We start from the raw sequence: 12,696 nt of genomic DNA on the forward strand, positions 1-12,696 counted from the left end.
ATTAGTATTCACATGTGACCCTAACACTCTTCCGTATACTTCAGAAACCATGGATGTATCATATTATACATCCATGACAGAAACCAAGTAAAAAAAAAATGTCTTTCCGCTTTTATTTTGAAGAGTTTAAACTCCGGGTCCGTCATCACTGTGTTGGACTTGACTCATCTGATCGGTCGTCGGTTTGTAGAAAAGATGACACGCTGCGAGGTTAGAGAACACGGCTTGTCATTGGCTGTCGGCGTCACGTGACAAAACCAACAAACACCTGACGTCATCACACCTGTGACCTACATCAGTGTCACCACAGGTGAGATTTGTTTTCAGTGACAAACAAACGTGAAACACGTGGTTTAATGTGAAAAACCTGAACTTCACATGTTTATGTTTCATAACATAAACCAATATATCACAGAACCTCTTACTCTTACTGTCGGTCCAGAGTGTAAGAATTAGCGCCACCAACTCCACTCTCAGGGAACTACGGTGGCCTTCACATACCAAAAAGAATGTCATTTTTTATTGTAGAAAGCTTCTTTGAAAACTTTGTCTGGTTTGACGGCACAAAATGGCTCGCTAGCTAGTGATAGATAGATACTAGCTAATTAGCATACAAGATAGATTGATAGATACTAGCTAACTAGCATACAAGATAGATAGATAGATAGATAGATAGATAGATAGATAGATAGATAGATAGATAGATAGATAGATAGATAGATAGATAGATAGCATATCTATAGCTGGTGTCGATACATGCTAGCTAACTAGAGACATGCTAGTGGGTAGATAGCTAGTTAGCATATTTACATAAACCTCCAGCTAGCTAGATAATCTAGTATCTATCTAGATGAGAGCTTGCTAGCTTCTGATAGATAGATAGATAGATAGATAGATAGATAGATAGATAGATAGATAGATAGATAGATAGATAGATAGATAGATAGATAGATAGATAGATAGATAGATAGATAGATAGATAGATAGATAGATAGATACTAGCTAACTAACATACAAGATAGATAGATAGATAGATAGATAGATAGATAGATAGATAGATAGATAGATAGATAGATAGATAGATAGATAGATAGATAGATACTAGCTAATTAGCATACAAGATAGATAGATAGATAGATAGATAGATACTAGCTTACTAGCATACAAGATAGATTGATAGATAGATAATAGCTAACTAACATACTAGATAGATTGATAGATAGATACTAGCTAACTAGCATACAAGATAGATTGATAGATAGATACTAGCTAACTAGCATACAAGATAGATTGATAGATAGATACTAGCTAACTAACATACTAGATAGATAGATAGATAGATAGATAGATAGATAGATAGATAGATAGATAGATAGATAGATAGATACTAGCTAATTAGCATTCGAGATAGATAGATAGATAGATAGATAGATAGATAGATAGATAGATAGATAGATAGATAGATAGATAGATAGATAGATAGATACTAGCTAATTAGCATACGAGATAGATAGATAGATAGATAGATAGATAGATAGATAGATAGATAGATAGATAGATAGATAGATAGATAGATAGATAGATAGATAGATAGATACTAGCTAATTAGCATACAAGATAGATAGATAGATACTAGATAACTAACATACTAGATAGATAGATAGATAGATAGATAGATAGATAGATAGATAGATAGATAGATAGATAGATAGATACTAGCTAATTAGCATACAAGATAGATAGATAGATAGATAGATAGATAGATAGATAGATACTAGCTAATTAGCATACAAGATAGATAGATAGATAGATAGATAGATAGATAGATAGATAGATAGATAGATAGATAGATAGATAGATAGATAGATAGATAGATAGATAGATAGATAGATACTAGCAAAGAAATAAATAAGAAAGAAAGAACTGAGAAGCTGAATTAACAAAAGACAGATACGAGCAAAGAAATAATGAAAATGAAATAGGGGTTTCAAAAACAAGGGGGAACAATTAACTATTAAACAGAATTAAAACAAATAAACAAAACAGCCTCATTCCCACTGAAAGGAGTAAAGAAACCAAAGTCACTGAAAAAACAACATGCAAAAGTCCCACACAACACGTGACTGCCACCAATAGGTTAGGTGTAGAATTGCATTTGTCCTTTTCATCAAAGGTCAGAGAGGAAACGCTGGAGAAAGATCAGCCAGAGATTTGTAGACAAACAGAGTTACTATAATAAGATATTAACCATAGTTTCATCATTTCATAACATTATCTCATGTTCTAAAGCTGATTCAGTTCAACAAACAAACATTTTGATTTTGAAACACATTCACATGAGATTCTCCAAAGATTTAAAACTTCCGGACGTTTCCTGTTTCTCACATCCTGTTGTTAAAAGCCTGCACTTTACAGTTTACAATAGACTTGTTGCTACACAGTGGTCTTAATGTTAAGTAAAAAGAAAACTTGAAATATAAATATGAAAACACAGAATCTACTCCCACACACGTCTGTACTGTGAGTCAGTCGCCTGTAGAGCAGAATAACGTTGTTTGACCTGTGGAAATAAGACGTTCATTTGCTGCTGATCATGTTCATGTTCATGTTCAGACCTCGACTTGACAAAATGAAGAGTCTTCACCAGCAGCGCCACCTTTTAAAGGTCAAAGCTTTAGTTTGAAATAGATTCACAGAGGGAGTCTGTCATCGCACTGTGCTCATAATATTACAGTGTCTTTTTATGCAAAATAGAGTCAAAGACTGAAGCAAGAGAGTGACCATAAATAAGAATGTTTATAATAATAATAATTATAATAACGAGTGAAGGCAAAATACACAATACAGTGAAATATTGCTATTTTTTGCGTGGCGATATCGCTTTTGAGACAAAAAAAGTACAGATTGTTTTTAGCATATAATTTTTTTAACCAATGTTACAAATGAACATTATCATATTGTGACTTAATAAATATTGTGTTATTGTATCGAGACTTCGATAACATGATATCCTATTGTGACTTAAATATAATATTGTATCGTGACTTAAATATTGTGATATGGTATTATGACCTAAATATCGTGAAATAGTATCGTGACTTAAATATTGTGATTTAAATATTGTGAAATAGCATCATGATTAAATATCGTGATATTATATCGTAACTTAAATATTGTGATATTGTGTCGTGACTTAAATACCGTGTAATAGCATTGTGAGTTAAATATAATTTCATGACTTGAATATCGTATCGTGACTTACATACCGCTGGCAAATCAGTCCAGTAGGTTGCATTACTGCCACCTACTGGACTGTGGCTCAATTGGTAAGGCAGGACAATCATCTAAAATATATCTCATTAGTCTTATTTTGATGATGCAGATCCTGTCACATCCCTCATAAATGTATGTATTTCGTAAACCGGATTTCTTTTAAAATCCTCATTAGTAATCTGCTTTAAAAGTCTGTCCATATTGATTCTTTTACACAAGGTCATTGTAACTTCACGGACACTCAACCAAACAGCTTTACCTTCATATCTAATAAAAGTCCAAAACTTGGGCCTATTTTTATTCAACTTTCTTTGTTTGTCAAGGTCTCATCTGCCTTTTCAAGATTAGATTTTTAATCGAATGTCCTTGAATTGGAGCCAAACATTCACGTCCCTTTACAAATGTCCAAGGACTGTCTCTGAATATCATGTGCTTTAAAACCTTGACACAACCTTAACATCCGGTTAATTAGACTTTTAACGCTGTGCTCACAGTTCACGCTCTCGTTAATGACAAGACTGCAGAGACCATGTGAGACACATTATGTTCTTAAGTGCTGCTCGGCTTGTACGCTGGTACTTTGTTCTTCACTGAGGTCAACGGTGTGTTTGTGAAGACGCAAAGGTGTAATTTATACTGTATGTCTTCACTACGTCTGTCAACCAAAGGCTGTCACGGAGCAAACCATTTGTACGGAGGGAACACGTGACTGTAGGGGGAGGAAAAACCACAGCTTCTGAGCTGGAGACGAATAATTCACTGTCATGAAGAGGAATGTGCTGATGAAACACGTGCAGTGTTGAGTCTGGAGGCTGCAAGAAATATTGGACATGTCATACGACGTGACAAACAGCAGTAAATATCACAAGCACCAGGGACACATATGCAAAATGGGGTAATTAACACAAGGGTTCCCCCCAAGGATGCCAATGCAGATGTAGAAATATATTGAATAGCCACCAGGGGGAGCAGTATGAAGATTGACAGCAAGTATCGTCCAATGGTCGCAAAAAACCTTGTCACTTTCCAATCCCAGAAACCGGCTTTACTCTACTCACGATCAAAAGAGCGGCTACTTTGTGTTGCTACTGTGTTACAAAGGCTGTTTCCGAGGTTACAGTTTGCGTTATAAAAAAAGGTTTCCGACAGGAAGTAGCCGCACTTCGCACACGTGTAGAACGAGTCGGGTTTTAGTTAAAGATCTGGTGAGTGACGAATCTTAGCATGGCACTGGCCAAAAACTGATTTATAATGACACAAAAACAGTAAAACCAATCTTAGCTACCGTTTATCTTTACCTTTAAAGACGACTAAACAATGAAGTGTGCCATCTAGTGACCAAGATATGTGACTGCAAGGGGACCAAGATAGCCGTTTTCAGCGCTTGAAACACGACCACGGGAGCAATAAAAGGATCACAGGCGTTTCAAACTTTGACATTTTTCTTCAAACCTTGAAATTTTCTGTGGCTGTCGAGTAATTTAAATGTTTGTTACTCTGTCGGAACGTGGAATTAACGTTCCAATGCAGGTCGTCATAAGTCAAGAGACAGAAATCTATAAATATATGAGGTCTAAGGAGATGTTACATCAAAATCTGAACTCCTCAGCTCCACCTCGATCACATACAGTAGAGCAGCATTTCTGTACCACCAGAGGAAGCTCGCGTACCACTGCTGGTACATGTACCACAGTTTGAGAACCAAGGGCAGAGTCAGAAAATTGGTCAAAACATTGGAGGAACATTTGGAACAATCACCAAACGCCATAACATCACAAAATACAGCCTGACAAAAATGTACACTCAATAACAGCCATAGATTCAAAATAGCATTTATTCCTTGGCTACAATCACAAAAATCCTCCCTCTACTGTTCGTCCTCTGTGAGACAAAACCAGACACACAAAAAAACACAAATCACTGTTATTTGTCTTGTGCTATTTTTAAGTGCAGAACAGTGGATTCTGCAGAGAAGGAAAGAGCAACAACCCAGATCTGTCACATTCAGCAGCTCCAGAGGGAAAAAACACTCAAATATCCCTGAAATGAACCAAAATCTGCTTCTATAAATCTTTGTCACGCACTGATTCTCACGGATGAGACGTGTTTGGATGCAAACAGTCGTTTAGGATTAAGAAACAGACGCAACAGTAGCTGCTTGTGTCGCTTTAATGAACACCAGAGGGACCGACCCCGTGAAACAGTGGTTCCTGCGAGACGCGGTAATGACTGCGATCAAACTCACACCCTCCACAAACTGATGATTAAAAAGCTGCTTCCGTCTGTAAACATTGTTCTCACACTGTATTGAAAATAAAGAAGCAAAAAAAAGTTTGATTCTGACGATTTATTCTAAGAAAAAGACCTGAAAACGTCAATTTTTAAGTACAAAATAGGCAAAAATGTCAACTTATTTCTGATGTGAGTGATTTTTGTGATGTGAACACAGAGAGTCTCCATGGTTACGACATTTTAACTATGAAACTTGTGATTTAAACAGAACAAAGAAACTCTTTAATGAGACTTTCTGTAAAAAAAAAAAAAAAGAAACAACTAAAATCAATTGAAACAAGAAGATGATCCTCGAGTTCCTGAGTCTCGTCACACACACAGAATAACTTAATTAACTTTTTATCCATGAAAACATCTTTAGAAAAAGGACAAAAAATAGATTTATCTGCCTATACAAAAGTATATATACAGTATATTAAAACTGCAGCAGCAACACGTCTTAGAAAAATACAAAAATACTGTTGTCCTTCAAAACTGCTTAAAGGTCCAGTGTGTGAAATTTTAAAACTCGTATTAGTAGAAAACGTTTGCTTACACGTAAAATCGCTTTGAAATGAAAACCCTTTGGTTTTTATTGCCCCCCAGAAAAAGCTCTCGTAGAGCCTCACTTTAAAGAGGCTGCCATCTTGTGGCGACATTTATTACTACAGAAGCCTGAGTTTGTGTGTTTCTCTTTTTCTGTCTCTGTCACATAAACCTGACAACAAAGGAGGAGGAAACGAAAAGGACCATTATTCCCATAAGTATAACATGATATTAATTCCTTCATATATTTAGAAAAAGAGTATCTTCAGCCTGGTTGTGTGGTCATTTATGTGTGCGTGTTTTTCACTTTCCAATTGTGGATTCAGCGCATAATTTGTACCGTTTTCAATTCCTCTTTGATTGACAAATCGCACAATATCCTTAACAAATTAATCTAAATGTTTGAGCGACGAAACAGGCCCCGTAACTCATTTAGCAAATAATCAGCCCTGAAAACTCACCACAGAAAGTGGTTTGGTAAAGGAGAGTGGAAAACAGGAAGTGGGAGAGAAATCACAGCGACTGGACTGGAATGTTCTCACTTTGGCACGAGTGCAAACACAGAGCGACGCACAACGTCAAGCATGAGCCGATCACACTCTGACTTACACTAATGAAGAGGTCTGTTCCTCCTCATCATCGTCGACGCCTCCGTCTGCTCTGGTCTTTGTCTCTGAGCGACGTGACGCGGCTCCTGTGAACTCATGACCACGTCGATGGACACGGGAAACGAGAAACGATCCAACATCAGTGCGATCTTGTCGTGACGAACGCCGTGTTTGTTCCGTCTGGAGGGAAAACAAGAGCAGAAGTGAAGTCTGCCACTGTGTGTACAACATATATATATATATATATATGTATAACATTATTATTTATAAAATATAACATATATATATATGTACTTCTCAAGCTCCAAAGGATCCAACTTCCAGCTGGTGTCAGGTTCACAAAAGTCCACTTTGTATCCTTTCTCTAAAGCCTGGTTAAAAAAAGGTGGAGATTTTAATTAAGATTCTAAAACAGCAATAACTATGGAAGAGGATAAAAGTGATGTTCTATAAAATTATTAGATCCAAATCAGAATCCTGGAGAAAAAAAAGGTCTGAATTTGGAGTTATTTCTCAGAATTCTGAGATTGTCTCTGACTTTAACATAATAATTTGTCTGTTTTTGTTTAAATATAACAATACACATAACCCTAATCCTCTCCTTTAAATAATACACTGTTATTAATGCATTATTATAATCAGAAAACCTATGGTCCAGGTATTATTACCCTAAACCATGTTCATGCTGTTCATTGTAGAACATTCTAGTCTTTATATATTTAAGATTTAAATGTATATTCTTAGCTTTGCCAATCCTTATCTTTAAATCCATATTCTTAGAAGTATTGGTGATACAGTATATGTAACTACAGAAGAGAATAAAAAAAAATATATATATATAAATAAATAAGCCAAAATTCTGATGTGATTTAAGTCACAATTATGATTTTTCTTCTCATAATTCTCCGTTTTTGAGATTAGAGTCTAAAAAAACTCACACTTTCAATCTCAGTCTTATTTGTGATTAGTTTATAAATCTGTTGTGAACCCACTGTTTTACAATGTTTGCACTGTGTCACTTTTAACATTAAAGGTCACTTTTGTATATATTTCACATTTTTATTTCTTTATGTTTGTTCTGCACCAAATCAAACTCCTCTTGTGTTAATAATATTCTGATTCTTCTTCTTTTTTTAATAAGTTTCCTTTCTATCATAATCATAATCATAACTAATATTAAATATGAAGTATCACTCACCATTTGGACGTATGGCTTCATTTCCCAGGCCTGAATGTTTGTATTATCGATGATGACTGGAGAACGCTGATCGTTCATAGCATCTTTAGCTGAAAGAGGTTTGAAAGAAAACAATATGTAAAAAAAAAAAAATTATAATAATAATTTAGTTAAATGTACTTAAATAAAACATTTATTCATTATGCATTTTTCATTTGAAAACATCAACTGCAATTTAGGAGTGAGAAAATGCAAATATATAAGAACACCAAGAAAGTTTAACTATAAAACTAGAAATAAAAAATAGTGTCAAACGATAACACATCAAAGGCGTCAACGTTAACGTACGATGCGTTTCCATGACGACTGAGCAGAAAAAGAGGTTATTTGTAGCGCTGCTCTTTTCCTTTAATAAACAGACCACTCCAGTTACACTACAGGTGAGCTAACAGCGCTAAAAGGAGCTAATGCAGCTAACGGAGCTAACTGGTAAACGCGGCCTGGATTCCAGTGTCGTGGCACGTAAACATGACGTCATAAGCATCTTTTTCCAGTCAGTCGTCATGGAAACGTGCGTTAACCTTTTGCACAACACTAATAAAAAATAGGGACAAACCTAAATAAAGTTCTGTAAAATAGCCAAGAGTATAAACAACAATAAATTACACTGACCTGATAAAACAGTGCTTTGTGTTTAATTTTTTTAATGCAAAGTGACAAATCCAGTTCCACTTCTGAAAATGCCTGAATTTCTGAAGGCAACAAATAAACAAACTGATAAATTTCTCCTTAAACCCTCGACACAGAAGGTAAATACCTCGCCTCTGGTTCCACTCGTGTGCTGCTCCGAGGAAACCTGGATCATATCGGTAACCGTCCTCGCGGCCAAAGTAGTCATCGGTGCTGAGTATGAGGCCAGAGGGACCAGTGTTGAGCAGCTCTCTGTGAGTGACACACAACATTCAACAGCCTTTACTAAATTCTCTAATTCTGTAACTTCTGTAGAACATCTTTAGATGACAGGATGAGACCACGTACAGTTGATTATCAACCATCTGCTGCCCTGATTTTTAAATATCTGCAATGGCGTTGGCTGAGTTCAGACTCCTGACCTTACAACACTACACCCGTCAATCCTACTCAAATTTACCTGGCCAGCGTTGATTTGCCGGATCCTGGTAAACCCCTCATGAGGATCAGGACCAGGGAGGAGCTGTGGTTGATTTCAGGAGGTCTGCAGTGACGCTGTTGCTCCCAGAGTTCATTCCCTGAACCAAATCTCTCACAGCCGTTATAATCCTCGTTAAACTGACACCGTCCTGCGTTTGGGCGATCGGAGAACGCGTCACGGCTACAGCCCCATTCGTGCCTGTCAACGTTTTGAGGACGGTCTTCTCCGTGGTAACCCTGAGTGTGAGGTCTGGACACATTCTGTGGTGGACACCTCGGAGGTCTTTGAAAATGAGACTGCTCTTGATAGTGGTTCGTCGCTCCTGGGCTGATCCTGTTAGGATTCACATGTTGTGGTTGGTTTTGTGGGTGTGAGAATGTAGGTGGAGGTGGGTGGTGAGGGTGGAACGGTGGTGGTGGTGGGTGTAATCTTGGGTTTGGTGGTCTGTTAGGTGTTTGTGGATAATGCCTCTGGTTTTGAGAGGACACAGACGGCGGGTCCACATCTGGCCTTGGTCTCCTGGGTTGGTACGGTACGTTTTGGTACCAGTGTGGCCACGATGATGATGGCTGCATCCCTCCATTGCTTGTCCAGGAGTTGTCCATTTCTGCAGATTTTCTTGGATTATTAAACCTCTCCTGGCTTCTGTGCTGAGCGCGCTCGCTGGTGGGAGTGGTTTGTGTCCCTGAGTTCTCGTTAGCACCGTCTGGCGTATCGATCTGCTCCAGCTCTTTGTAGAACTCACTCAGCGAGTCCTCGATGTCGGACTTGACCGCGTCGGCTCGTGGAGGAAATATCGGACCGATGAAAGTTCTGCTGGTGAGTCCGACCTCCTTTAACACGCGCTCCTTCTCGCTGCTCTGTCCATCGACGCGGTCACTGCTCACAGGTTTGGGGTTTCTGAGTGAATCATTGACCACGTCTGCACGACTCTGACCCGCCACACGAGGGCTCTTTATACCAGGTGATGTCGTAGAGGCGGAGTCAGGACGAGACATCTGAGTGAACACAAAGCAAAAGAGTTGATATTTAATCTTTTCGGATTGATAGATCTGATGGTGAGTTCTAGTCTAAATGTTCAACTCGGATCGCCAAACCCGCAAGTGGGATGATCCTCAGATGGTCACCACACTAACCCTAACCCACACTAACCCAACACTAACTAGCACAAACATTTCTACTTTTACCGTTACTGCATTTGTGTCATATTTAATTCACATTAAACATTACAGTACTGTCTAACTTTATTCTATGTAAACTGTTGATCCACCAGCATCACTATCTGGCACAGCAGATTATTGCAAAAATCAGATCAGAAAAGTTAAAATAAATGATTTGTTTGTCTTCACAAATACAATTCAATACAGAATTGAGAGCCTTTATTTAGAAAAATAACGACAGATATGAACTTGTTAAAACGTTTCTGTTGGTAGAATTGACAATTAACTGACGTTTGGTTTGGAAAAACTACAAATAAACACAGCTGTTGTTAATGGACATAATGAAGAGGGAAAATATAGCATGTTAGCAGGTTTAGCAGTATTTCTCAAAATGTAAATGATGCAGAATAATTATTATTACACAGTATGAAGAGGGAAAATATAGTATGTTACCAAATGTCAGTGTAACATTACTGTTATGTCTTACAGTAATTCTCGAAATGTAAATGATGCAAAATAATTACGTACGGTACAAAAGGGGGAAAATATAGTTTGTTAGCTAACTTTGTTAGCAGGGTTAGCAGTAATGCTAAACATTTAAATGACACAATAATTATTCATAATATTAACAGGAAAAATATAGTTTGTTAGCAAGTTTAGACTAAGTTAGCTAAGTGTGCTCGCAAATTGTGTTACTCTTTTAAACCAATATAATTGGTTTGAATCAGGATTTGTACGAATGTGGATAATTCGGATTAGATTAAAAAAAAGTATAATAGAGAGAAAACTGGTTTTGTCCAATAATATTCACTCGCTTACATAAGTCGACGATTCCTGTCGCGACGTTAACGATCATCATCGTTAACAAGGGTTTTTGTGAGAACTCTGTGTCAAACTCTCTGTTCCATCTGATGTACATTTAATTTAACGATTCAAAGGCTTTGGAGAAGGAAATTACTTTGATGATTATGATCAAGACTCAGATCTTCTTATCTTCTTCTGATCCATTTTCTTATTTTTTTCCGTGGAAAGCAAAAAAAATGCAGCGGTTTCAAATATTTCGACATATTTTATTTTCATGTAGTTGATTCAAACGAGAGCGAAAACCTCGTGTTTTTCCTTAAATTCTCCTCGTTTATTACGGAATCCTCACTTTTTAAGTAACAGGTTACACATCCATCCAACATATGCAATATGTATATAACATACTTTTCATAAATGTAATATCTCATGTTCAACCCGTGTTTATACTGGAATGTTTAACTTTTTATAGTCGTGTTGTTAATGTATTTCTGTATTGTACCTTTATATATGTGGAAATGCATGTTTGTTATGTATTATCTTTACTGCCTTTGCTGCTGTGACGATGTAAATATCTTATGTTTCGTTAAAAAACAACTACATTATTAAATCTGAATAAATGAACAGGAGCAGAAAAAGCACAGCAAAGTTAAACTACGTCAGTGAACGTGGAATATTTATTATAAATCAATGAACTTATAAAGTCATTGAAGCTAAAACTGAAACCAAACAACAGGATTGTGTTTAGCTAATGACAGAAAACGGTCAAACAACGTGCTACGTTTAAAATGTGATACGAACATAAACAGAATAAATGTCCCATTTCGTGAATTCTTACCGTGTAAATCCAAAGAGACGAGAATTAATGCGGAAAAAACTAAATTAAAGTATAAAATCCCCCGGAACATTTGAACATTACATCTGCCTTGTGTTTAATAAGCTTTTCTTTTTCTCCTTTTCATCATCGAGCAGATTAACATGACCAAGAGCGATTAGCGCCGCCGCTGGTCTGGAATAGAAACAACCACAGAAATAAAAATATAAAAATATAGGAATCTTTTAGGTTTGAAATTACATTTCATTCATTCATTCAACACTTTTAAAAACATCATTGTTTTGGTGATAGTTTGTGATCTTTCCTCCTGAGTTGCACTTACTATGACAGGATTTATGGGCTGTATAGGGTAAATAGGATTATGCCATAAAAACAAAGATTTGCAGTGTCACAATAGGAAAACTCAAAGAATCATACCCATTTAAAATGTTTTGTTTGACAGTTGACGTAACAAACATAACCTAGGGATTCACTTTTTGTTAATTATCAACATATTCACAATTTAAAATAACCATAAAGAGCGAATCTGAATTTTTGACGTGGACAAAAATATGTTTAATCGCAAATTGTAATTTATTTTTAATCGATTATCTTGGTTATTTTTCTGTTTTGTTTCAGTGAACGTTATTCAACAAATAACTTAAAGTTAGTACCTATGTTTATACAGGTGTTGCAGCAAACTCACTGATCACGTCAGTAATTTGTCCTCAAAATTATGGAAGATTATGGATATTTGTCATGTTGTAATATGGAATATCTCTGGATTAAAATATCTAAAAACAACACGACTAATGTTATTTATAGGGATGGGCCTTTCACATAAATATTAAAATAACTGATCATATATTAGGATC

The 12,696-nt window shown here is 36.4% G+C and overlaps 1 protein-coding gene across 1 annotated transcript; it reads right to left on the bottom strand.

Moving 5' to 3' along the window:
* Positions 1 to 6,700: 6,700 nt before the first annotated feature.
* On the bottom strand, positions 6,701 to 11,944 carry n4bp2l2 (NEDD4 binding protein 2-like 2; the record flags this gene model as incomplete). The annotated part of the gene is made up of 6 exons (XM_083887083.1): positions 11,846 to 11,944; positions 9,026 to 10,044; positions 8,693 to 8,817; positions 7,897 to 7,985; positions 6,993 to 7,069; positions 6,701 to 6,878 (listed from the first exon to the last, which is right to left on the bottom strand). The coding sequence occupies exons 2-6, from the start codon at positions 10,042 to 10,044 to the stop codon at positions 6,701 to 6,703; spliced, it is 1,488 nt and encodes a 495-aa protein (XP_083743209.1). The 5' UTR covers positions 11,846 to 11,944.
* Between the last annotated feature and the right edge of the window lie 752 nt (positions 11,945 to 12,696).

The sequence above is a fragment of the Microchirus variegatus genome (assembly GCF_963457635.1).
Source record: "Microchirus variegatus genome assembly, chromosome: 3".
Taxonomy (NCBI): Eukaryota; Metazoa; Chordata; class Actinopteri; order Pleuronectiformes; family Soleidae; genus Microchirus; species Microchirus variegatus.